The 27590-nt window shown below is 38.3% G+C and overlaps 2 protein-coding genes across 6 annotated transcripts in view; one reads left to right on the forward strand and one right to left on the reverse strand.

Moving 5' to 3' along the window:
• Positions 1–27590, reverse strand: part of CXADR (CXADR cell adhesion molecule) — a 212100-nt gene that overhangs the window by 109388 nt on the left and 75122 nt on the right. Inside the window, exon 8 of one of the 4 annotated variants that reach the window (XM_005548921.5) lies at positions 23682–24081. The exons of the other annotated variants lie outside the window; for them this stretch is intronic. Within the exon in view, the coding sequence (XP_005548978.2) occupies positions 24040–24081 (42 nt within the window). The 3' untranslated portion in view covers positions 23682–24039. Of the gene's footprint in view, positions 1–23681; positions 24082–27590 lie in introns of those variants that run through there. 4 annotated transcript variants of the gene reach the window in all.
• Positions 3965–23567, forward strand: BTG3 (BTG anti-proliferation factor 3). Of its 2 annotated transcripts, XM_045389183.3 has the most exons (6): positions 3965–4184; positions 5119–5273; positions 7752–7934; positions 12278–12415; positions 18422–18629; positions 22886–23567. In XM_045389183.3, the coding sequence occupies exons 2-6, from the start codon at positions 5215–5217 to the stop codon at positions 23123–23125; spliced, it is 828 nt and encodes a 275-aa protein (XP_045245118.1). In that variant the 5' UTR covers positions 3965–4184; positions 5119–5214; the 3' UTR covers positions 23126–23567. The 2 variants fall into 2 exon arrangements, with proteins under 2 accessions (XP_045245118.1, XP_045245119.1); XM_045389184.3 differs by lacking the exon at positions 5119–5273.

The raw sequence follows: 27590 nt of genomic DNA on the forward strand, positions 1-27590 counted from the left end.
GCTGCAGCCACCCCAACCTTCATCAGCCGCCACACTGATTAGTTAGCAGTCACCAACATCGAGGCAAGACCTCCACCAGCGGAGAGGTTAGGACTCCCTGCAGGCTCAGATGATCATTAGCATTTTTAGCAATAAAATATTTTTTAATTAAGCACTTTTTAGACACAATGCTACTGCACACTTAATAGACTACAAATAGTATAAACATAACTTTAATATGCAGTTGAAATCAAAAAGTGTGTGACTTGCATTATTGCAATATTCACTTAATTGTGGTGGTTTGGAACTGAACTCGCAATATCTCTGAGGTATGCCTGAATACCTATATTCTTATTACATTCTTAATTTTGTTGTACTAAAATAAAGACAGGAGTTGTGCTTGCTTTGGCAGCACATATACTAAAATAAAGATAGGAGTTTATGCATTACTCACTAATAAAAGTCAGTTTCTCTGCTGGCATGGACAATAAGAGAGTATTGCCAAACAACGACGACAACAACAACAACAACAACAACAACAATGGCACCTCTCCTGCCAAGCAGGGAAATTTTACACCAGGGATTTCCAATATGAAGCTCTAGCTAAGCATAGAGTGTCTAGCCCACTCAAGTGTCATAAGTTATACATCACCCTAACCTAGTTCACATAAATCCTAACCAATTATCAAACAATAATATGAAAAGTTTGATCAAAACATTTTCTTCTGAAAAAGATGAGCCAAGTTTGAGGCCTCTTTGAGGTAGGGAGGAGAGTTTCTACAGTTAAAACACAACTCAAAATAGGAGGTTGGTGTGCCCAGTTTCCATTGCCTCATTCATCAAGAGAGTTTGTGTTTTGACTTTTGGAAGTCAGTTTTATTGCATGATGTAATGGAGAAAATAATGAAGATAGCAAATTTTCTTTATGCTTATATTTTAACCACTGCTGCTTTATGGATATTTAAGAAGCTAACGCAAGAGAAGTAGATTTAGTTTATTTTAATTTAGTTACATGGCTAAATCCGGGACATTTTTGAAGAAATGTGTTGAAGTGTTCTTCAAATTATAGTCTTGGATCCTACTTGTTGGACCTCCAAAGGCCCCAGAAGGCTGCACACACTTTTCCTTGATGTTACATAGCGTAATGTAACATATGCTATGTAATGTAACATCCTCTATGTTACATATCAGTTTCTCTACGTAGCTAACGCAACTAACATAACACAAAATCCTCCATGTCCATTATAAAAGTGACTGTTTTGGTGGATCACGAGGTCAGGAGATAGAGACCATCCTGGCTAACACAGTGAAACCCCGTCTCTACTAAAAATACAAAAAATTAGCTGGGCATGGTGGTTGGTGCCTGTAGTCCCAGCTGCTCTGGAGCCTGAGGCAGGAAAATGGCGTGAACCTCGGAGGTGGAGCTTGCAGTGAGCCAAGATCGCACCACTGCACTCCAGCCTGGACGACAGAGCGAGACTGCGTCTCAAAAAAAAAAAAAAAAAAAAGTGTTTTGTATTCAGATTCAAACTTGACAAGTGAATTGAGAAGATGGTACCCAAGACTGTTTTTTTTCTTTTCTTTTCTTTTAAACAAGAGAAATTTATCACAGTTTGGAGGTGGGGAAGTTAAAGATCAAGGTGCCAGCAGATCCGGTGTCTGGTGAAAGTATGCTTCCTGGTTTGCTGACTTCTGCTTGTATCCTCACTTGGCAAGAGAGCAGAGAGAGTGATCATCTCTCTCATGCTTCCACTTATAAGGGCACTAATCCCATTCATGAAGGTTCCACCCTCAGGACCTAAGTATCTCCCAAGGGCCCCACCTCCAAATACCATCACATTGGGGATTTATTCTCCAACATATGAACATTGTGAGGGACACAAACATTTAGTTCATAGCAGCTCTCCTCTTCCAGTCCCATAAAGAGGAGGGCTTTGCCCTGCCAGACCAATTCATTTGTGATTTTGTGATTCCATCTCAGAAGGAAAGAGAGCTGGGGCAAAGAATCTGAAGCACACAAGGGTAGATCAAGTTTTGAAAGAGACATAAAAACAAATACTGTGTGTGCAAGAGAAGTGGATGAGAGAAAAACTGTTTAAGATATATTGTTTGCTATGTGTCTATTTCACAGTGTTCAGCTGTGAGAAATTTTTTTCTTTTTTTACACAGAGTCTTGCTCTGTCACCCAGGCTGGAGTGCCATGATGTCATCATAGCTCACTGCAGCCTCAATTTCCTGGGCTCAGGTGATCCTCTCACCCCAGTCTCAAGAGTATCTGAGACTACAGCAGCGTGTCACCACATCTGGCTAATTTGTGTATTTTTTGTAGAGATTGGGTTTCACGGTGTTGGCCAGGTTGGTCTTGAACTCCTGGGCTCAAGTGATCCTCTCTCCTTGATCCCCCAAAGTGCTGGGATTACAGGCATAAGCTACAGTGCCCAGCCTGAGAATTTTTTAAAAGTCATTTTGAAATCGGGTCTCAGGTTCTTGCCGGTGTTTTTTGAATATGGTACTGCTCTAAGACTGGAAAATGTGGACCATAGATTTATAAATACTACACAAAATACTAATCCTAAACTATAGAAATTTCTGGACAAATTTTGAGTAATGTGGGTGGTTACCTAGCTATTTTATGAAACTGCAGAATTAAAGGCCTTTATGTGTAAAAATAACCTTATCAGCTTATGATTTTAAAATAAAAACACCTTCACACCTCCTAGAAGACTCCAAGGTGTAAATATCCTCTTTAAATGTACCAGTAAGTAGACTTAGTCCTAGAACAGTGTAATTTTTTTTTTCTACAAATAAAGTTTATTGTACTGTTTGGGGGATGGTATATTTATTGCTGCTAAAAAATTATTTTGAATTGCTAATAGGCTATAATAACAAACATCAGTAATAAAAATTCAAAACATTCATACAACTGAGCTGAAAACACGCTCCCAGGCCTAGTGGGCAGTAAGGAATCTGGCCAATATATGTATAACTTGAACATTCAGTTCTCAAGTAATTTACAACGTGTTTTAGCCCTCTTTTAAAAATCACAATAAAAAGGTAGGAATATCTTGTATTCCTCCCGCCAGTTGGACGTATGAAAGTGCTTTCCCAAAAACTAAGACCATGGTGCTAACTCAATATAAAAGGTTGACAAAGATGTTCCTTCTTTTCTTCAGAAAGTTAATGTTCCCTCTCCATATTTGTATTTGCTCAAAGATGAAGGTTTCCATCTGGGAAGTCCTTGAGTAGAGTGGCTCAGAAATAGAAAGCCTGGACTCTCAAGGCTTCATTCCTTTAGCCAACATCCTTGGAACCTCTCCTTTGTGCAAAACACAGTGGCCGGTGCCAGGGCAGCACACAAGCGTCCACAGGAGGCAGTCCCTGCTGTGACGGGCCAGGGAAGGGCCCAACTAGGAGTGCCAACAACCGCCTAAAATACGGCAGGGCGGCTGCACGGTGAACGCGCGTGTAATTAACTACAGCAAGAAGGATGAGGATCTGTCCATAAATGCAAAGTCCCCCTTCCCGTCGAGTCCGTGCCCCCATGAAACCCCGGGTCTAGAGAGCTGGGTCTAGCACTCGCCATCCGGCCCTGAGGGTGTCAAGTGCAGCGTGGAGAGACCTGAGGGGGAAAACAAAAGGCCGAGACAGCCGAAAGGACCCAGCCCGCGCGACCCCCCGAAGGCGCTGACGCACGTAGGGCGGCCGGGCGGGGGTTCCACAGGCCCTCAGCGCCGCTCTTTGCCGGGGAGGGAAGCCCGCGGTGCTACGGACCGCGCCGTCGCGGTCGAGGATCTGCGCCTGGCTCATGACAGGGCGAGGGTGTGTCGCCTCCGGTGCGGCTAGGCCCGGGGCTCAGGGGCGGCCTCGCGGCGAAGCCCCGCCCCCGGCACCGCCCCTCAGGCGCGCGAGCCGATCCCGCGCGGCGCCAACCCTTTCCCGGGTCATCGCCCCTCCCCTCTTCCGGGCCGCGAGCCCCCTGCGCGCCGCTTTGGGGCTGAGCTCGCTCGTGTGCGCGCTCGCCCGCCCGCCAGTCCTCTCAACGCGCGCTTGGCCGCCCGACGACGCGGGAGCCGCACGCGCCGGACGAGGCTCGCTGCGCTCCCTGTTGCCGAGCGCGGGCCCGTTGAGGCGGAGCCCTCAGTTCCCGGCCAGGACACGGTCTGGGCCGCCGAATCTCCGGCCGGAGAGCGGCGGCGGCAGCGGCGGTGAGGAGACCGGGCCGGGGAAAGGCAGACATGGCGGGGCTGTGGGTATCGGGGGAGGGTGGTCCCGGCGCCCCTGCGGCCACGTCGAAGGCTCGCTGGCGGGCGGCGCACCGGGGACAGGGGAGGGGCAGGGGATGGAACCAGGTTGCATGGGCTCCCGCTCGGCGCCAGAGCAGGGTTGCGGGCCGCGAGGGCGGCCCGCGAGGCTTTCCGCGGGACCCTCGGCGGGCGCCTGAGGAAAAAGACGCCGCCTCAAGGCTCCTGCCACGTTTCCACAGCGCGTTATCTTCCGCCTCCGGGTGGGCGACAGCCCCGCCGCTTCCCACCTTCTGCCCACCCCCTTCGCGTCGGTGGGTTTGCTGGAGCCCCGCTTGTTTGCTGGAGCGTCGCGCCTCCGGGAAGCCGGGTCCTCGAACCCTGGGCCCCCCGCCGGGGACAGCGGAGCCGCGGGCCGGCGGGGCGGGCGCACCCTGGCGAGGATGTTGTCGGGGAGGCTGGGCATTGGGCGCCAGGGCCCTTCCCCTTGAACTTGGGGAAAACCGGGATTGCAGAAGTTGGGCGCAGCTCAAGGCGGTTCTTTCAAGAGTGGGTGGAGATGTGTGATGCCTCCTCACCTACCTCTCTTAAAACCCCGGCGGGAGAGCCTAGCAGCAGCTTTCGATGGCTTCCAAAAGTCCAACTCCTGGCCCCTTGGAAAATTATCTCCCCTCTTCGTGGTTTGGAGCCGGCTTTGTGGCGCCGCCGAGGCCGGGCAGGGGCTCCCCTCCCCACGGGCCAGTCTTCTCGCGCCCTCCACCTTGGGAACGTCTATCAGGAGAAAAATGTGTTCCTAGAAACGTTTGCGATTAGCTTTTCGTTACAAGGGAGAGAAAAGTACAAAGTTATAAACTCCTGCGAGGCCGAGCTTCATTCCTTTTGGGTTTTATCCACGCAGCCGTGAGCAGAGGAGCCTTGTGGAACAAAGTAGAACTTGAGGAGCAGCCGCCGCGGTGACGAGGTCCCAGGATGACGTCACCGTGCGATATTTAAAATGGGAGCCTTTTGCTCTGAGTGTGGGTGGAGGACGCCTACTCACTCAAGACGCCTCAGGTCTTCTTGGCCCTGCTTGCCTCTGGTGGTTCTCTCCCTGACTGTAACTCTCCCGCTTTCACCTTTTGGTGCTCCTAGAATATTGGTGGGAGTGGGCTTCTTTTTCAGCTGTTCCAGCCATCATTTCTTCAAACGGGGAAAACAAAGTCCAAATGAGTCATCTTGTGTTACAACCAAAAGCAACCACTAAGTGGTTCTTTCCTTCGTATTTTTTTTTTTTATATGAAGCAGAGCAAACAAAAATGCAGAACTCAGATATATGGCACATAGTTGGCAAATGTAATGAATGAGGAGAATGATCTAGTTAAAGATTCAGTAAATTTCTTTAGTGTGGTTCCTTGTTTGCTTTGCTGGAGTGGAGGCTAATGTAGTTCCATCAGCAAAACTTTCTTCCCAACCCGTATGTTAAATTGCCTTGGGGTTTCTTTTCCATCGTATGGTGGTGGAATATAAATGTAGCTTTATAAAGTGGAAATGGCTCACATTTTTCAGGAGGAGGCTGCACAGCAGTCGTGGTGAGCTGGGGTAATGGGGTTATGTGTACTTGCACACTCGTGTGTGGACCCATGCCCAGTGCCTGGTAGCTGGCTGTAGAAGGTGAATTTGTCATTCTAGGGTTCTGGAAGGAAGATTTGTGCCTTCCCCTCCAGGATCAGGCTATCTGTGGCTGCCAGCACACCTCTCAGATAACTGTGTAGAATTTATTTCACAGTGAGGTTCCTTGTTTGAATTTGCACTTGGAGTAAAGGAGTCACATTCTGAAGAGAGACTTGAGCAGTTTGAGAAAAGAAAGCTAACAATCAGCTTTATTTTTTTTTGAAATGTGGGAACACAGACTACTGCTAGGTTAGTCGTTTTTATGCTAAACATAGCAGAGGCTGTATGTCTTTAATACGTAATTGGCTCCCTAAAAAGGTGATGTTGCTTACTGAATGCAGCATCTTAATAACTCCAGGTTACAGCAGCCAGATGAATGAGCTCACTGAGTAGAGACAGAACATACATCAAAACAATCTTAGGACAAGGGTTTGCCTTTAAGGATAAATCAATGGTAAATCAGATATACCATTTTTAAAGTCCTTTGAGGCAATCCAAAATGTAGCTAAATCTCTGATTATTTTTTTAGTTTGTTTTTCTGTGGGTGACTTGAATTTCCATTTCTTAAATATGTCCTGATAGAGCCACTATTTTCTGTGTCTCTTAACTTCTGGATAAATGTGTCTCTCCCTGAAAGAGTACTTACGGAAAGTCAATGCTGAAATTTTTTATGTATAACACTTTTGAGGTTTAATTTATATACCAGACAATTCACCCATTTAAAATGTATAGTTCAGTGGTTTTAGTGTATTCACAAAGTTGTACAACCATTACTATAGTGAAATTTAGTATATATTTTTATCACCCCACAAAGTAACTCTGTACTTATTAGCAATGCTCCTTTTCTCGTCATCCCACTTACCCCTAGGCCACTAATCTGTTTTCTGTCTATATAGATTTGATTATTCTGGATATTTCAGATCAATGGAATCGTACAATATGTGGTCATTTGTGACTGACTTCTTTCCCTTAGTTTGATGTATTCAAGGTGCATCCATGTTGCAGCTTATATTAGTACTCATTCCTTTTAATTGCTGAATAATATTCCATTACATGTGTATACCGCAGTGTTTGTCCATTCTTTAGTTTGTAAACATAGTAGATTGTTTTTACTTTTTAGCTATTATGAATACTGCTGTGGGCATTTCTGTATTCAAGGTTCACCCATATTGTAGCGTGTATTAGTACTCATTCCTTTTCATTGCTGAGTAATACTCCATACATGTGTGTACCACAGTATTTGTCCATTCCTTAGTTGGTAGGCATATTGCTTGTTTTCACTTTTTAGTTATTATGAATACTGCTATGGGCATTTCTGTACAAGATTTTGGTGTGGACATGTGTTTTCATTTCTCTTGGGCAAATAGTTAGAAGTAGAATTGACCGCGTCATATGATAACTCTATGTTTAACCTTTTTAGGAACTGCCGAACTTTTCTGTTATAAAACGACTCTACAGTTCTAGATTTTAAAGTAGACTTTTTTATGTTTTAAAGTTCAAATCATTTCACAGAATTTTAAACTTAGATTATCGCAGCTAAATATTGACACAGTAAAATCTATGTTGTTGTATCATTTATTATAGTGCTTTTCTTTTACTGATAGATCTGGTTTTATTCTAGCCAACAGGAGTAATGTGCTCTGTTTATGGAACTTCTCCATGAAGCTAAGTTATAAGATTTTTAAGTAGTATTTTATAATAAGGCCTTTATGGCATAAAGATAAGTAGATTGTTCTCTACTCCAGATATAAGCCAAAGAAATACAAGATAAAATTGGAAGGAGGAGAAGGGGAGAGCTGTAAAGGAGGTATATCTTACAGAGCTTCATCTTCCCAGTTTTTTTATTTTGGTTTTTTGAGAAAACATGTTTTATCTTTGCAGGGAAAAAAAAATGAAGAACGAAATTGCTGCCGTTGTCTTCTTTTTCACAAGGCTAGTTCGAAAACATGATAAGTTGAAAAAAGAGGCAGTTGAGAGGTTTGCTGAGAAATTGACCCTAATACTTCAAGAAAAATATAAAAATCACTGGTATCCAGAAAAACCATCGAAAGGACAGGCCTACAGGTAAAGGATTAGATTGGATTAAGCAGAGGCTGATCAACCCCTGAGGTGGGTTCAAGGCCAGATGCACACCCTTCGGTGTGCAGACCATGTCTACAGGTGTTTCATCTGCAAGATATAGAACTCTGGGGTGTTTGTATATTTTCTCCTTACTCATTTTAAAACAAGTATTTGTTAGTGGAGTGGTGGAGTCCCATTGCCTGGACACAGGGGGCCAATGCTATGGGGTCATAGGAGTTAGTCTTTTGTGGTTATAGCCTGGCTCGCAACAGTGCATTTCTGTTTATCACATGTACTTTGGGATTTTCACAATTCTAGAGGACCCCTAATAACACATTAATGGGCATGGTAGGAGTTGAAAGAAGTGAATCTTGTATCTAAAAGTAAATTACATGATCTATGCTCTTTGAAAAAAAAGTTTTATGGAAAAAGGAAACTTAAGATTATTAAGACACCTGATACGTTGTTAATACAAGAATAATCTCATTTATATATTTGTGGTAGAAGCCAGTGTAACTATTTTCTAGATGAATGTAACTCACCTGTGATCCACGACTAGTAAATGCTGGCTCTGGGATTTGCTTTTTTGAGGGCTTTTTTTGTGTGTGTGGTATTGTTTTTGCTCTGTCACCCAGTCTAGAATGCATTGGTATTAACCATAGCTCACTGCAGCCTCAAACTCCTGGGCTCAAGCAGTCCTACTGCCTCAGACTCCCAAGTAGCTAGGATTATAGACATTCGCCAACACACCAGGCTAATTGAAAAAAAAAAAAATTTTTTTTGTAGAGATGGGATCTCGCCATGTTACCCAGGTGAGTCTCAAACTCCTGGCCTCACGCGATCGTCTGCCTTTGCCTCCCAGAATGTTAGGATTACAGGCGTGAGTCACCATGCCTGGCCAAAGTTCTGGGATTTGAACTCAGGTCTACATGACCCCATATTTTCATGGGCTTTCTGCACACCGCAGTGCTACCACTGTTTTGGCACTGAGAAGGAAGATAATTCTCACTTGCAGCTGTCTTTTGTACTCTGCTTTATAAGGTACATTTATAGCTTAAAGTAAAGAAGAGCAGACTCCTATAAAACATGCCCTGGCATGCTCACTCTAGTATTTATGTGACTGCTCAGGAACCTCAGCTGAGAATGTTCTGCTAAACTCAGCTGTCAAACACTGTCCCATTTGTGGATGTGGCCACAAGAAATAAAAGTGGAGCAGTGGCTATAGTGATAACTACAGAAATTCTCTTTTATTTGTTTATATTGATGTCCCCAAAGTTTCCTACACAAATCAACACTTTGTGCTTTGATGTCAGAAGGACTTCCTTTCTGCCACTGAGCTCTTGCAAGTACAGGACTATTCAAGGAGTCTAGAAAGGAGGCAAACATATTTGCTAATTTCTCATGTACTGAAAATCAAGTGAGCTTGTGTTCTATTGCCAATAAGAGAATCAAAATAGAATATTTTCCTTTTCGGCCGGGCGCGGTGGCTCAAGCCTGTAATCCCAGCACTTTGGGAAGCCGAGACAGGTGGATCACGAGGTCAGGAGATCGAGACCATCCTGGCTAACACGGTGAAACCCCGTCTCTACTAAAAAAATACAAAAAACTAGCCGGGCGAGGTGGCGGGCGCCTGTAGTCCCAGCTACTCGGGAGGCTGAGGCAGGAGAATGGCGCAAACCCGGGAGGCGGAGCTTGCAGTGAGCTGAGATCCGGCCACTGTACTCCAGCCTGGGCGACAGAGCGAGACTCCATCTCAAAAAAAAAAAAAAAAAAAAGAATATTTTCCTTTTCATTTTAAATCCAAAGAGGTTTCCAGTAAATTGGAAAATGTGAATTAAAATAGAAATGTGCATGCTGACACAGGCTCAAGTCATTTTTTATCTTATCACTTGATTCTCTTAATTTTTTTCTGTGTATTTTCATTTCTGATAGAGTGAACAGCTTTTGTAAGTTAGAACTGCTGAGGCTTTTTACTTCGATTTAATTGACATTGGATGAAGGCTTTTTGGAAGTGCCAAGCCACCATACTATTACTGAAAAAGGAGGCACTGTAAAGTAAATACTTAAAGGTCAAGCTGTACAATTTCATTTCCATTAATTCTAAAAACTTGAGGAAAAAAACTGAAACAAGATTAAATTGGCATGTGATCAGAATTATCATTACTGAGTCATTTTAAAGCTGTATTTGAAGTAGAAAACTCTAAAGACTTAATAGTGGGTTGTTACTATTATAAAAATGAATGGAATATAAGATTAACCAAGTTAGTGGAAACTTCAGTCCATAGACTAGGTGGAGACTCTTCAGTCCATAGAGTAGCTGGAGTGTTCTTTCTCTTACAAAATGTTTGTAAGTTGAAATTGTTTTGCTGCGATATAAATAAGATACTTGTGGAGAGCATTTTGGTAATATTATCAAGATCTGTAAAAATAGTCATACCTTTTGAACAATAAGTCTCCTAAGAATCTATTCTAGAAGTATAATTAGAAATGCAGACAAACGTATGAATATGGATGTTTCTTACACTTTGTAATTGCAAAAATTGGAAAGAACTAAAGTGTCAACATTAAGTAAATGAGAATATTTTTACGCAACTTTTAAAATTTTGTTTTCGAAGAGTAGTTAATGGGTAAGTAGTCAGTATGTAGAGTGAAAAAAATAGTACAAAATATGTAAGGTATGCAGATTTTGTTGAAGCATAGTTTCTGTTTAAGCATCTATATTTATATATAATTTGTAAGCTTAGAGCCTGTTATCACCTTCATTGTAGATAAGAAAAACACATCTAAGATATATCTTTTTATCCTTAACCGCTTTTGGTCCCAGAGCACGTGGGATCTTTCGAATTACCCTATATAATATTAGAATCTATACCATAAGACCATGTTTTTAAAAGGACTAAGCAGTATTTTACATACTAGAAAATAATTTTTCTCACTTCTCCTTTGTTATATAGTTAATGGTGATGCTAAGATAGGTACGTATAAACAGAGTTGAGTATTAGGGAAATAACTTGCTCTTTGGAGTCTAGTGGCCTTCATTTGAACCCTAGATCCATCACTTACTAGCTGTACAATTTTGGGGAAGTTACTCAAACTCTCTCTGCCTCCCTTTTTCTTTATGCTGAGGAAAAAAAGTAACTCACAGGATGATCATGAGAATTAAGAGTTAATACATGCAAAGCATTTAGGAAATTGTCCATTGCATAATAAATTTTAAAAAAGCGTTTTTATTAATATTATGTAGAAACACGTATTCCTAGTTATTCTATTGAGAAATTTTCATTTTTTAAATAGAAATTAAAACCAACTAATAATTTAACTTTTACAAAAACTTTAAATAGCACATGTAGTCTTTATATCATTATGTTTTACAGTATAATTACTATTTATCAATTAACTTGTATTTCCGTGTTTTATAGTTTCAGGTCTGAGGAAGAGATACAGTGACTTAACTAAGCTCACCTGAGAAATACTAGGATTAGTGCTGAAATCCAAATTCTCTTGATTGATTCTTGATTGTAGGCAGTAAATACTTTTCCTTCATAGGCCCTATTTCCCTACTTAATCAGAATGCTTATTTAACATTCAACAGAATGCATATTTTTTGTATTTACTCTAAGCCAACTTTAAATATTCCATTAGGTAGGTGTGGTATAATAGGTTAAAAAAAGATGAGACAGAGGCTTTATTGGTTTAGAAATTTTCCTCACTTAATTTTGACAGCTATTTAAATAAAAGTCCTTGGGTAAATAGAAGTTAAATGAAATAAGCCAATAACATGTTAGGTATTTTAATCATTAGTATGTGATATGAATGAATCTGTGTCCTTCACTTTTCCCGTATATAGAACAGTTATAGGTAAAGCAAGGGTGTCATCTTACCACTTTATTATCTGAGATATAAAAGCAAGTTAATGACAGATCAGAACTTGTCATAAGCATTTCCAAATATCATCTGAAACATTAGATGAGGCCTTTTGTTAGAGATTTTTTTGTATAGGAACTTGGCCTATAGAAACTTTTGTCTTCAGAGTTCTTAAATTTCATGCAACTTTCATACTCCTTGCTCATTTAATGTACATGGGTGGTCAAGTCTCTGGGTAGACTGAGGTAGATGCAGTACTAGTGATTTTCTTGGGCTCACATAGGTGCCATCTTTTTTTCAGGCTGCCTCTGTGTCTGTAGTTCACATTTATTATCTGTTTAGGATAGATATGCTCCTAGGTTCTCTACCAGGGTATTTTTTATTACTATTTTATTAGTCACCTTGGCAAATATGAATAGATGTTAACGGCGTTTATGATTAAATTCATTTAAATCCATTAATATAACTCCACTTTGTTGTAGATGTATTCGTGTCAATAAATTTCAGAGAGTTGATCCTGATGTCCTGAAAGCCTGTGAAAACAGCTGCATCTTGTATAGTGACCTGGGCTTGCCAAAGGAGCTCACTCTCTGGGTGGACCCATGTGAGGTGTGCTGTCGGTGAGTTCTCAAGTTTGGACGCTGAACTGATGACCATGCTGGAACTAATTTTATGACATGCTGTCATGTACAACCTGCCTGTGTATCTTTATGGCCAGGAGCTGGTGGTTTAACTCTCTCAGATGTAAATTTTATGAAATACTTTTCTGGAGGTGATGTTGAAGGACTGGTTACATTCCTGCTTTACAGCTGAAAAAAGAAACTGATTAGGCAGGGGTTTTCTAGTAGTGCTTTGCCAAGAAGCTTATTATGGACCAAGAAGTAGACACCTTGATTCTGCGAGGTGTCTATTATCTTTAATTGGTGGTGCACTTGTCTGTTTATCTTCAAATTAAGAAGCTAATTCCAGATAATACTGGGTAACCACTTTTGGTTTGTTTCTGTTTCTGTTTATTCTCCCTCTCTCCTCTTTTCTTTGGAGTGGAGTTTCACTCTTATGGCTCAGGCTGGAGCTCAATGGTGCATTTTCGGCTGTCTGCAACCTCTGCCTGCTGGGTTCAAGCGATTCTCCTGCCTCAGCCCCCCGAGTAGCTGGAATTACAGGTGCCCACCACTGTGTCTGGCTAATTTTTAAAATATTTTTAGTAGAGATGGTGTTTCACTATGTTGGCCAGGCTGGTCTCAAACTCCTGACCTCGTGATCCACCCGCCTCGGCCTCCCAAAGTGTTGGGATTACAGGTGTGAGCCACTGCTCCTGGCCTCCCCTTTTTGGTTATGTAAGTGACTGAGTGATACTTTCATGGTTTTATTTTCATAATGGAAGTTATTTTTCTCATCTCCTAATGAATAGAGTTGTGAAAGATCAGTGCTAGGTATGAAATATTTTTGAATTCCACTCACTCAAAAGCCATTCTTTGTGGACCGGGCACTCAGTTGTGGGGTTTTCAAAAATGAAAGCAACATTCTGCTTTTAGGTAGTTCAGTTTGAAATTAAGGAGAAGAAAAGTAAGCAAATTACATTGATCTGATTTATGCTATAACAGAAATGTGTACAAAATGCAGTGGTAGGTTGCACCAAGTAGAAGGTTACTGCATCTGGTGAGGAGACTACTGAGTAGGTGATACTTGAGCTGGGAGGTGAAGGATGAGCCATGGTTGACCAGGTGACAAGGTGGGAAGGATGTTCTAAGTAGCAGGAAGAAGATGAACAGAGGCATAGAACTCCTGCAAGAATTTTCCTGTGGCTCTACCTTTAGGTTGTTTCTATTTGGTTTTGAGGCACAATTCACCTGACCACCTGCCCTCTTAACTGATTGTAGTAAAGCTGCTTTTTGAAGGAACCCTAACTATGTACTCCCAAGGTGGTCACAGACTGACCTGATTCCAACAACGAAGGTGGAGGTGAAGACATGAGAACTGAATTACATGGTTATTCTTCCATTAACTTTTGTCAGGACCACTGCTTGAGGTTACTACCTGATTTGCCAGTGGTTGGTATAAGTTTACTGCTTTGGGAAACCAGGTGTAGGTGGTAGAGGTTTGTGATAAACATTCTCCAATACTTCTTTCTCGGGTAGAATAGGGGAGCAAGCCATCTCAGATTTAGGTCTGAGAAAATAAACATTTTTAGATTCTGGGACTAATTAAGGACTTGCTTTAGGCTAGAGTTGGAAAACTCTAGGCCATTGAACCTGTGCAAAAGACATCCATTTATAAGAAATAGCTGTCAAAAAGCTACTATATTGAATTGTTTACTTTTTAATTTGACCTGCACTTAGATCCTAGTTGACTCTTATTTAACACACAGTTTTTTAAGTTGTGTGGTTTCTTAACCCATGAAATATGAGAAGCAGCATTTGAAAGAGGGTTGATCAGTCAGATGCTACCAAAAGATGTCATATGATCTTACATAGAGACAAAAATGAAAAAGCTAAAAAATCAGCACAATTATGTTATCACACAATCAAAAGTTTATGTTCAATATAATGATCCTAAACCATCAGGGAAAAGTTTTTATGTCCAAGGATGTTTAACAAGTTGCATAATTATACAAACATTTTGGACCTATGTATTTAAAATGCTTAAAATAAGTCTCAGTACCTGAACATAAACACTTTAGTTATACAGACATTCTACTTCAGTAGCCATTTCATTACTTGATGATGCCTGGCAGGAAAAAACTACTACTTTGCTTTCATCTTATTAATCGAAGAAAACCTTTGCATTCAGTAGACTTCTATTTTGCCAAACATTGGCTCTGATGTGATTTTTTTCACAGCTAATAGAAATCACCTGTGAATGTCAGGTGTTCATTCAATAACAGAACCCCAAAAAGAAAGACATATTAGCAGTTGAGTAGAGGTGGTTGATATAAGTTAACAGAGGAAAAAGAGACTTTGAGAAGTGTTTTTTCACCAAAACTGGAAAGATGGATATTTCGAAAATTAAAGCTTGATCTAGCAAGTGTACAGTTGATCAAATATCTGAGAATCTTTAAAAATAGTAACTCATTGGCATACTAGAGACTAAGATTGTTTAAAAAAATTGAGATGCACTCAACATTCTTCATAGTCTTCACTTTATCTGACAGAATACAATGTTGCAAGAGTACAAAGAATGCCATATAGTTAGAAAGGTTATCACTTAGTGATACAGAATAGAAATAAATCTTGTCTATGATGAGAAGTTCTGAGAGTAGATGCCAACTTCATTATCTACTCAACATATTTTACAACTCTCTTTTTTTTTTTTTTTGGGTGATTTCTGCCATCCTTTTTTTCCCCCTGCAATACAGAGTGTTAGATACTATTGATTGTTTCAAAATAACTAAATTAGCCTTGATATTTTACCAGTGATCATTGAAAAATGGAAAGTTTAAAAGTTGTCCAGGTGTTACTAATTATCCTAAGGGCTTGACTGCACATTGTAATGTTATAGTAGTATAGTCAGCAGCTTCTCTTACCATGAAGAGAGAGCCCTCATACCAAAATAGTTCAAAGGGAAAAATGCAGAACCAAATTGGGTGTCAAAGAAATCTGAGCTAATAATGCTGATCCTTCAATCATTAGATATTTGCCCTTGGTTGAGGTTTTTATTTCTACAAAGGCAGGAATTTTTCTCAAATTTCTTGCCTTTCTGTTTTTGATTTTTGATTCCATTAATGGGCAAAACTGAAGATAGGCCTAAGCCATTGTTATATTACTGTCATTAACACATGAATTAACCCTTGATTGTCTTGAAATTTGTTGAATCTTTCAACCGTGGAGAGGACATGGAGTAAATGTGTATTGCTAAAACCTTATGCTAAGTAAACTTGAAATTAGAGAACACAGATTTTATGTTGTGAGGAACTCAGTTGTTTAGGAATTTTGTTTGTTTGTTTTGTTTTGTTTTAGAGAGAGGGTCTTGCTCTGTTTTCCAGGCTAGAATGTGGTGGCATGATCATAGCTCACCGTAATTGTGAACTCCTAGGCTCAAGCAATCCTCCTGTCTTGACCCCACAAAGTGTTGGGATTACACGTGTAAGCTACCATGTCCAGCTTCTGTTTAGGCGTTTTATACTATGAAGAGTCACCAGCCATAGATCAGCCACTATCTAGCCAGCTCCAGCTTCCTCATCCGGCATATAGGAAACTAAGGCCTAGGGAAATTAAGTGACTTGCTTCTGGTGACCAGAGCTAGTTAGTGGCAGAGCCACAATGAGAAATTAGTCTAATGCCCTTTCCACCATCCCGTAGCAACTTTTTTTTTTTTTTTGAGACGGAGTCTTGCTCTGTTGCCCAGGCTGGAGTGCAGTGGCGCAATCTCAGCTCACTGCAATCTCCGCCTCCGACATTCAAGCAATTCTCCTGCCTCAGCCTCCCGAGTAGCTGGGATTACAGGTGCATACCACCAGACCCGGCTAATTTTTTGTATTTTTAGTAGAGATGGGGTTTCACCATGTTGGCCAGGCTGGCCTCGAACTCCTGACCTCATGATCTGCCCACCTTGGCCTCCCAGAGTGCTGGGATTACAGACCTGAGCTACTGCACCCGGCCCCTGTAGCAACTGTTATGAGGTAAACTGAAAAAGAATAGAAAAGCGAAGTTATGTACTATATTTAAGCAGTATTTATAGTTTCATTTGGCCTATAGGAATGGAAGACAGCATACCTGTCTGCAGAAATAGAACTTATCTATCTGTGTGATCTATGAGGCTATTTGATTTCCACATAAATTTCCTTTTCTTTTTAAATTGAGAGACAGGGTCTCGCCATGTTGCCCAGACTGGTCTCAAATTCCTGGGCTCAAGTAGTCTGTCCACTTAGGCTTCCTGAAGTACTGGGATTACAGGCGTAAGCCACTGCACCCAGCCTCATGTACGTTTTCAAAGGCTTTATAGCAGTTTATCATAGATAACCATTCTGATTCAGAAATAATTTGAGACAAGTGCTGTCTTGAAATGAATTAACATCAGCTAACTATTATTGAATCAAAAGCTTGACATTATTTCTTAGAGTTACTTATTTTTATCTTTTTTCGAATTTAGAATCACTTTAATTGCATTTCTAACTTTAATTATGTGTTTTGTAAGAACTACTTAACAATGTCCTTTGTCCTGATGCTAGAAATTGTTTCATAATGTTGACATTGTGCAATCTATTTAAATAGATTTGTGGGTTTCTCCTATGTCCACTGAGTAAAAACTCTTGGTTTTACTTGAGTTTATTACACTGTTTTCCTACATATCAGAATTTTTTTTTTTTTAAGTAACCAGCAGTGTAGGTTACATATTTTGACAACTTAAAAAAAAAAATCAAAAATCTTGAAAAATGTTTTGGAAGAATAACAAGACTTTTTCGTCTTACCTTAAAAAAAAATTAAGATGAGAGGTGAATAGTTATCCTAGGAGACTCTGAAGTAAGCAATATAATTTAAGTTAAACCTCTATATTCTTCAGCAACAATCTTTTTTCTTTCATCTCAATAACTGCCTCAGTTCTCATTTTTGTGAGTATAAGAAACACAGGCCCCCTTTTTTATTTAATTAGGGTTAAAGTCAGTTTTATAGGAAATTTCTAGTTGATCTATGACTTAAATTGCTAGGATGTATGTTACATTTATAAGTACAACTGGGGCTGGGCTTGGTAGCTCATGCCTGTAATCCCAGCACTTTGGGAGGCTGAGGTAGGTGGATCACCTGAGTCAGGAGTTCAAGACCAGCCTGGCCAACATGACAAAACCTCATCTCTACTAAAAATACAAAAATTAGCAGGGGGTGGTGGTGGGCACCTGTAATCCCAGCTACTCAGGAGGCTGAGGCAGGAGAATCACTTGAACCCAGGAGGTGGAGGTTGCAGTGGGCTGAGATCACGCCCGTTGCACTCCAGCCTGGGCAACAGAGCAAGACCTGTTCCCCCCGCAAAAAAAAAAAAAAAATTTCAGTCAGTGGCGCATGCCTGTAATTCTAGCACTTTGGTTGGCTGAGGTGGGTGTATTTCTTGAGCCTAGGAGTTCAGGACCAGCCTCAGCAACATGGTGAAACCCTATCTCTAAAAATGTATATAAATTAGCTGGGCATGGTGGTACACTCCTATAGTCCCAGCCTCTTGGGAGGTTTGAGGTGAGAGGATCAATCACCTGAGCCCAGAAGGTAGAGGCTGCAGTGAACTGTGATTGTGCCACTGCACTCCCGCCTGGGCAACAGAGTGAAACCCATCTCAAAAAAATAAAAATACATCAGAATGTTTTATTGTATAACCAATTTCATTGGTACATACAAAAATGCAATCAAAACAGTGGACTTTTTTTATGTTTTAATGTTTTTTTAGGAATTAGTAGAAAAGAAAGAAAAGGAAAGAAAATGGGGTTACTTTTATGAATACTTAGATAGAACAGAAGTAGAAAACTGGTTTGCTTGCTGGCATTGAGCTGTATTAGGATATTAAATGTGTAGGCTTAAGTTCTCTGATGATTCCTTCTTTGCCTTGGATTGATGGCATGTCCAGTCTCTTTAATTGTTTTTATGGACATTTTTTGCTTTGCTGATGTGACTTCAAGATTTATAAGTTTTTAATTTTATTCTTAGGTATGGAGAGAAAAACAATGCATTCATTGTTGCCAGCTTTGAAAACGAAGATGAGAACAAGGATGAGATCTCCAGGAAAGTTACTAGGGCCCTTGATAAGGTTACCTCTGATTATCATTCAGGATCCTCTTCTTCAGATGAAGAAACAAGTAAGGAAATGGAAGTGAAACCCAATTCGGTGACTGCAGCCGCAAGTCCTGTGTACCAGGTAACCATGAAACAGCTCAGTTTTAAAGGCATGTGCAGGGATTGCCAGGACCTTTCAGGTAGTCCTGCTTGGCATTGCCCAAGGTTTCTGATTTGAGATTCTGGATAATGGTTCTTGCCTTCCCTGATGCTGAGGGAAAGCTGTTTCTCTGGCACGTAAATAGGCATCCTCAGTCATTTTATCAAAGGTCAGCTTCACTATACAATAATTAAGATAAATTTTTTTCAGAAAAATTGGCAAAAAGTAGAAAATTCATGATGGTAAAACATTCCTGATATTTTAAAATTTCTTATTCAAAAGTTACCACTTATTTTTTGTAGTATGTAACACTTTGTTTTATACCTCTGGGTTTAACTTACTATCCTCTCCCTTTCCACGATTAAAGAGAAACCTCTTTAAATTTATTATGTTATAATTAATATTTTACTCAAGCCCAAAACATTGTCTCCCATTTTGCTTTCCTAGTTGAAAAGTCATATAGCTAGTGTGCCTGCACTTGCAGATCCATTCACTTATTTACTACTTTTATCTGCATACCAAAGAACATTTAATGGACTTTAAAAAATCGTTGACCCAACAGCATTCTTCAACAGGAAAGATATTTTAAAGTAAGAACAATTAAAAGAGATTTTTTGAGTTGAGCCTTATTCTGTACATGTACTTATTTTAGTTTTTAAAGGTACCTATTTTTACTTATTTGCTTTCATTAAATGTAGTGAAACATACAGGTTTATGGTAAGGTTGAGCTGAAAATGAAAATTTAGACCTAATAAGTAAGAAGCAGAATATTGGAGTTTTTAGTATGATAAACTAAACTTTTAAATTCAGCATACATTTACATAATGAACATTATTTCAGTGTAACTTAATTTTTGGTTTCTCATTTTTTTCTCAGTTGAATTCTTCTTCCTAGACTTGAGGGGAAGATTAGTTCTGAAGATTATCATAATTTAGGGATATATGTATATGTGTATGTATATGTATATATTATAACATGCACCTGGTTTTATGAAACTTCAAACAGTACAAGACAGTATAATAGTGAGAAGTCCTCTTTCTCCTCAGCCACCATTCCTATGCACTTCCACAGAGGCATTCGTTACCAGGTTTTTTTTTCCCCCCAGTATCCTTCCAGAGAGATTCCCTATATAAATAAATAAACATAGTATTTGTACTTCAGGATCATTTTTAAAATCCTTGCCATAAATATTTGAGACATTTTTTTTCTCTGTGTGATGGATTATATATTGCAAATTACCTATATTGAATTTTCTGGAATTCATCCAAATGTGTGGCAATTTTACCTTAGAATTTTATTTGTTGTTACTCAAGCAAGAATGTAAGTCTTAAATTAAATTGATTGCTGCTAACTTTTTACAAGGAAATTTACCTTTAATTTTTAGGATTTCTTTTAAAATTAAATTGCATTTATTTTCCTCATGTTGAAAGACTATTAGGATAACAGAAAGGTATGGAAATTGAGGTGTCTCTTCCGTGCTTTTTAAGGAAAACATTTCTACTTGGCATAATACTCATTAGCAAAACATTTTATAATAGAGAAACACTACTACTGTGAGTCCTTGCATGAAAGCTAGTGCAAATGGCCCACTTTCATTTTTTTTTCTTTCTAGTATTTTTATCTTGAATCTGGCATTGCCACAAGCTTTAAAAAAGTTTTATCAAGTAAGGACAAAAAAATTTCTAGCTTGGAATTTTTGTTCTCTAGTGTTTTCTAAAAGGCATCCCAAGAGAGGGGTCTCCACAAATTAAGAAATGAAGATTGTGTCAGTTCTCCTGAAATAGATCTGTAGATCCAATTGAGTATCAATGAACACCTTAAAAGGTTTTTTCTAGAAAGTGACAAATTGATGCAAAATTTTTAAAAACAAGGATCAGTTGGAGGGCTCACAGTAATTCAGAGGTATTATATATTCATCAAGACAGTGTGGTAATGGTTTAAAAATATACAAATATATTGATGGCACAGGATAGAGTCCAGAAGTAGACCCACATACATACAGTTGGTTTTTTTTTCCCCTTTTAACAAAAGTGCCAAAGCAATTCAATGGGGAAAGTCTTCAAGAAACAACTGGATGATCTGCATGGGGGAAAAAAAAGAACCTAACTTAGCTGACACCATACACAAAAATATTGATTTGAGATAGATCGTGTACCTAGACATAAAAGATAAATCTCTGACACTTTTAGAAGAAAACATAGGGAAATATAATCTTTATTTTGTGATAGGCAAAGATTTCTTTTAGAGGGTCACAAAAAGAAAGTAATAAGGGAAAAAAATGGATAAACTGGACTTCAAAATTAATCTTTTTGCTTATCAAAGAAACCATTAAGAAAATGGGCAAACCATAGACTAGGACAAAATATTCTCATTATATATATCTGCAAAGGACTTATTTCCAGAATATACTTTAAAAAAAAATCGCTCACAAATCACTAGTAAAAGGTAAAAGACTCAATAAAAAATAATGGGCATATCCTGCTGTAATCTCAAAAAAAGGGCAGGGGGAGCAAAAGATGTGAATAAACACTTTACAAAAGGAGTTATGTGAATGGCCTCATTTATCATCAGAGGAACGTAAATTAAATCCATATGAAACACTAGTTCTTCCAGAACTGCTCAATTTAAAAATCTGACAGCATGAAATGTTAGCAAGGATGTGAAGCAGCTAGATTCATAAACTTGGTGGCAGTGTAAAATGGTACCACCAGTTCAAACAACTGGCAATTTTTAACATTAAATGTGTATCTCTTCTATTACTCAGCAGTTCCACTCGTAGGCATTAAATATTTACCAAAAGAAACAAAAATATGCCCATAAAGCCTTATATTAGAATTTACTGTGCTGTTATTCATTGCAGCATTGTTTTGTTTATTGCGTATCATTGTTTTTTTAATAGTAAGAGACTGAAAGCAGCCTCAATGTCCCATTAATAGGAGATCATTTAATTTATAGTCATTGCTGTACTATCTAGCTGTAGAATAATGAGAAAGGTCTTTATGTATTGATCTTTCTGAAATGTATTATTATCAAATGTAAAAGCAGGATGCAATCCAGTATACATATATATTTTTAAAATGTGTATAGATGTGGATAGAATATCTCTAAAGGTATATTTAAAATAATGTTGTCAGTTGCCCCTGAGAAGGATTAAGATAAAGAAGATAAAGGGTGAGATAAAAAAAGAGGGACTTTCCACAGTTTACCCTTTTGTACCTTTTGAATTTTCTATCATGAATGCAATGCTATACAGAATATAATTTTTCAAAAAAATCCTATACTTAGAAAAGCAGATTAGAGATCAGCGAAATCAGAATTTTAAGGAGATGCAGCATTCTGAGCAGAGAGGTCTAAAACTGCTGGTATGAACACTTTGAATAAATGTGAACCTAATGTGCCCACCTGATTTATGGGATAATCTAAAACTATTATTCCCAAATACTAAACTGGCTACATCAGAATCACCTGGGGAGCTTTGTCAAAATACTTGGCCTCTAGTTCTGAGATTTATTTATTGTTCATTAGACCGCTGCTGGGGCATGAACATTTTGTGTTTATCTTTTTTTTTTTTTTAACTTTTATTTTAGGTTTAGGGGTACACATGAAGGTTTGTTACATAGGTAAACATGTGTCACAGGGATTTGTTGTACATATTATTTCATCCCCAGGTATGCAGCCCAGTACTCAAGTTACCTTTTCTGCTCCTTTTCCTTCTCCTACCCTCCCCTCTCAAATAGACCCCAGTGTCTATTGTTTCCTTCTTTGTGTTCATAAGTTCTTATCATTACCTCCCACTTATAAGTGAGAACATGCGGTAGTTGATTTTCTGTTTCTGCATTAGTGTGCTAAGGATAATGGCCTCCAGCTCCAATGTTTTGTGTTTAAAAGCTTCCAAGTGACTCCTGGCTTAGCCAGCTGTGGAAACCACTGGACTAAAACAAGTATGTCCTTCCAAACTTCCATTTGTTCCATGTTTTGGTCTTTTCTGGTTAAAGTTGTTTAGGAAGTACTATGTTTGAGTTTATTCATTACTTTATGCATTCAGAAAACATTGGTCACCTGTTATACATTATACACCTATTACACGTGAGGTTTTTTAACGTATTTAGACCTGACAATAGGAATGTCACTTAGATGTGCTCTTAGGGTTGTGGGTAACTTTGTCTTTAATAAGAAATCTGGAACATAGATGATGAATTTTTCCTTTGTATTAACTTAATGTGTTCTTTTCCTTACAGATTTCAGAACTTATATTTCCACCTCTTCCAATGTGGCATCCTTTGCCCAGAAAAAAGCCAGGAATGTATCGAGGGAATGGCCATCAGAATCACTATCCTCCTCCTGTTCCATTTGGTTATCCAAATCAGGGAAGGAAAAATAAACCATATCGCCCAATTCCAGTGACATGGGTACCTCCTCCTGGAATGCATTGTGACCGGAATCACTGGATTAATCCTCACATGTTAGCACCTCACTAACTTCTTTTTTGATTGTGTTGGTGTCATGTTGAGAAAAAGGTAGAATAAACCTTACTACACATTAAAAGTTAAAAGTTCTTACTAATAGTAGTGAAGTTAGATGGGCCAAACCATCAAACTTATTTTTATAGAAGTTATTGAGAATAATCTTTCTTAAAAAATATATGCACTTTAGATATATTGATATAGTTTGAGAAACTTTATTAAAGTTAGTCAAGTGCCTAAGTTTTTAATATTGGACTTGAGTATTTATATATTGTGCATCAACTCTGTTGGATACGAGAACACTGTAGAAGTGGACGATCTGTTCTAGCACCTTTGAGCATTTACTTTATGGAGCGTATGTAAGTTATTTATACACAAGGAAATCTATTTTATGTCGTTGTTTAAAAGAATTGTGTGAAATCATGTAGTTGCAAATAAAAAATAGTTTGAGGCATGACAACGCGTGTTTCTGTTGTGTCCATAAAAAAGGGAAAAAGAACAGAGGGGTATTTCCCTTCAGTGTATTTAACTAAAGAGCAAAAACATTAAACAGAACGTAAGAATTTTTAAATTTCCTTTGAAAAATCAACTGTTTATTAACCATACTTTTTCTAAAAGACCACATATCAAAATATGCATATCAAAAGTTAAAAATTTGTTAGTGGTAGCTATTGAAAATACAATAAAACATCTTTTAACTATCAGTGTCACTATACATAGGGTTTTTTTAAACCAAGAATTTGGCTTGTACTAATTTTAACATGACATCTGACTTACACGTCTGATGCCATTGCATAAAGTGGATGTGTTCTCACAGCTGTTCTGATCTCTGCCTTGTGCTTTTTTGGAAAAACATTTAAGTCTTTACTAGAGGCCTAAAATAAAGTCAAATAATACAATACTTCAGATTCTTCAGTAGTCCTTCATATTTATACAACTGTAATTCCATCAGTCTTGTAAGGGTGCTCGAACTACAAAAAGAAAAAGAGGTACTTCTATAAGAGTTTTGATTTTTCTCCAAAGGTAAATTTTTAAAAACTAAGATCAGCAGTACTTTTTCCATCACCTTCATCTTTAAATTTGCAGTCTTAAATTATTTCTTACCAGAAAAATCACAACTTGCTAATAAATCATTGGATGGCCGTGGCTATTCCACAAATTATTGTTATATTTTAGGAAGATAAATTCTGAAATACAAAACGGCACAAATCATAAAGGTACAGCTCAATAGTATGAACATGTAAAGTCAGTTTTTAAAGTATTTGCAACTTCAGAAAACTCATTTTTAAACCTTAGAGACTTTTCTAGTTTTAATACTGTACTCTTTGTTAAGCCATACACAATTTTAACATCTAAACCATATCTACTTTTTTCCTGAAATCTAGTGACTGCCTATTCAAATGTGAGCACGTTTATTACTGTCACAAGGGAGATGTGTTTTATCAAGTTAATTTTTTTAACTAAAATTGAAAGGAAAAAAAATTACTTTCAAAGTCATCACACTGCTTCCTTATGGGTCCTTGAGTTTTGTGGTGATAATGACAGATATGTAGGCAATTGGTGTAAAGTTGGAAAGTTTCAAGTATTTTTATCATGAAGTTAGCAGATAGCATTTATTTGTTGCTTTGCTTATAAGCAAATTGGTCCTCATCTGTAGGTTTTTCATCTGTGTATTTAACCATGTATGGAAAATATTCAAAATAAAAATTTTAAAATACAAATTTAAAAATATACATTAGGTATTATAATTAAAGGATATGCATAGGTTATATGCAAATCCAAAGCCATTTTATATAACGCACTTGAGCATCTGAGGATTTTGGTATCCAGGAGGGTCCTGGAACCAATCCTCCAAGGATACTGAGGGATGACTATATAGGCTTCTTGGGAAAAGCACAAGCATAATAGTGTCAAGAAGGAAGTGTTATTTTTGGCACATACCTAGTAACCAGAACATGCCACGTTACTACAAAATCCTCATTAGTTCTGACGATTAAAATGACAGGGCCTCTTGGGGAAATTACTAGTTTTGAATTTGACTGCATACAGGTAGATGTATTACTTGTAGAAGATTGTGCCAGTGTTTCGACTACCTATCCTCCACCTTGTTCTGAAACTTACTTAGAGCAAAAGAAAGCTCTCATAAATAGGCTTTTCCAATCTATTCCTAATGAAATAAAACTGTCACTCAGCAACTGGGTCTTAAATTCTAGCAAACATGGGGTACAAAGGTTTGCCAAACCCTTTTTTAGTAATTATGAGTAGGCGCTTTGTCTCTCAAGTTTGTCTCCCTTAGACAACTCCAAGGGTGGCTCTTAAAACATGGCTACATAATTTCAGCTTGAAAGCCTTACCGGGCTATTTCAAGCAGGAGTGGTTTGTCACTGAACACTAATTTGTTTAAATTCTCCATTTCATTTTATATTTGTAGGCATAACTGCAAAGCTCTAATTTTTATACGTTAAACTTGGATATTTGAAAAGAATTTTTTTGGTAAGTTCTATCACATTAATACTAAAAGAAGTGCTTATTTCTGGTTTATTAGTATAATATTTATCTCAAAGTATTTAACTTTATAGTAAACTTCTATGGTTCCAAGCTAAGACATTTATGTTGACTTCTCAGCTAATAGAGGTATGTGTTAATTTCTTATTTTATGATTAGGAAGAGGGAAAAATACAAACACCATGTGCAGTTTACTGTGTAAGTAGCCATTCTGTCCATTTTACAGATAATAGTAAATAATTTTTTAAAATTTTTCTTACTACATGGCAACAACTTATTTAATCATCACAGCCTCAGGGGGTAGGTACCATTATCATCCCAGTTTAGATAAGGATTCCAGAGAAGTTAAAAATGCCCAAGATCACAGAAAACTAAGTAATGAAGCTCTGACTTAAAACCCAGCTGGGCTTTTTTTAAGGCCCATGCCATGGTGCCTTGCCACCATATTCATTTTGTTACCTATAAAATCTACCAAATCTTGAAACTTGTAAGAAGGTTCATTATCAGACCAAGATATTTTTTAAAAGGGAACCAATGCAAAGGTAAATGAAAGCGAATATAAGACATTGAAGTATCTATTGATTAACCACTAATAAATCTTTGGCCAAGTTTCTTGTTACAAACTACTCAGATATATCTGAAGAGGGAGCTGGCTGATCATCTGACAGTAATTTTTGTTGCTGGAAATAGAAATTAAATTGCAATAAACAGTACAACCCAGTAAACTGAAGACTGAGATGACAAAGCAAACTGTACCAATGACTTGTTAAATGGAAAGATACACATAATGAGTAGTAATTCCCAAGTCTGTCACAGTCTTTAACTTTTTTTCTTATTAATTATTTGGCAGTTTAACAGAGTGTACAACGTTAGTAAACTTTGTGCCAAATTTCTTCATATACTCTGGAATCTGTATTCCAGTGGGTGAAGCAATAACATTGTGAAGCTCCTACGGAAACACAACAATATCCCTGCATTGCATATGGCACTTTATGGCATTGACTCATCATACTGCGAAGCTGTCATACAAGCACTCATGAGCACAGGGAAGGCTCATGCAATTCCTCTTTAAAATATGTACACTTTATTCACTGCAGAAACCATCGCCCACTTCCAAATTTAATAGCATTATGCCATCTTCTATGTTCCTTTGTTCTTTCACATACTTTTAAGGATAATGTAAGGACAAAAGTGGAAGCATGTTTAATCCTTATCAAAAACAAATTGACCATTAAGACTTGTAGCAGATACATCACTGCAATTAGGGCAGTTTGATGTTTACTCTGTAAAACAATCAGCACAAATAAAGGTACTGAATTGGTTTCTCCTATCAAAAAAGAAATACCTAACTACAAATATGACTTGTATAAAAGTTAAGAAACATAATATGGGAGTCTTTGTGCTTAAATTTCATAGGACTTAAAAATACTAATTATGCATTAGACAGCAATGCCATGGCTAAAAAACTTTTATTTATGTATATACATATAAATATACAAAATTTATAAAATATAAATCTATAGGGAATATGGGTGAAACATTTCTATCTAGACTAGAGGTTTAATGGATCATTTCTGTGTATAATATTAATGTTATGACCAATAAATATATGAAAACTAATTAAATACAAATTAAAACATTTATTTCGGCAATCAAAATTAGTAACGCCCAATATTGGTGAGGGTGTGGGGGAAGCAGTCCCTTACAGTGTTAGTAGAGGTTTAAAGAGGAGGGCAGTTACACCTTGAAGTATATATCCTTTGATCAAGCAATTGTACTTCTAGAAATTTATCTACAGAAGTACTCAAACAAGGGGACCATTACCTACGTAATAGTGTTCACTGCAAAATTGTTTTGGGTGGCAAAAATAACAAAAGCCCAAGTAGCCACCAATAGATGAACAGTTTAATAAAATCTGAACATCTGTTCAAGGAAATGCTGTGGAAAACACCATGTAGCCATAAAAAAGAGTAGA

This window comes from Macaca fascicularis, chromosome 3 (assembly GCF_037993035.2).
Source record: "Macaca fascicularis isolate 582-1 chromosome 3, T2T-MFA8v1.1".
Classification (NCBI taxonomy): domain Eukaryota; kingdom Metazoa; phylum Chordata; class Mammalia; order Primates; family Cercopithecidae; genus Macaca; species Macaca fascicularis.

Coding starts and splice junctions, on each gene's coding strand:
- BTG3 (XM_045389183.3), top strand. CDS start 5,215: ATGGGAGCCTTTTGCTCTGAGTGTGGGTGGAGGACGCCTACTCACTCA. Junction 5,274..7,751: donor ACTCACTCAAGACGCCTCAG/GTCTTCTTGGCC, acceptor TTATCTTTGCAG/GGAAAAAAAAATGAAGAACG. Junction 12,416..18,421: donor CCATGTGAGGTGTGCTGTCG/GTGAGTTCTCAA, acceptor TTTTATTCTTAG/GTATGGAGAGAAAAACAATG.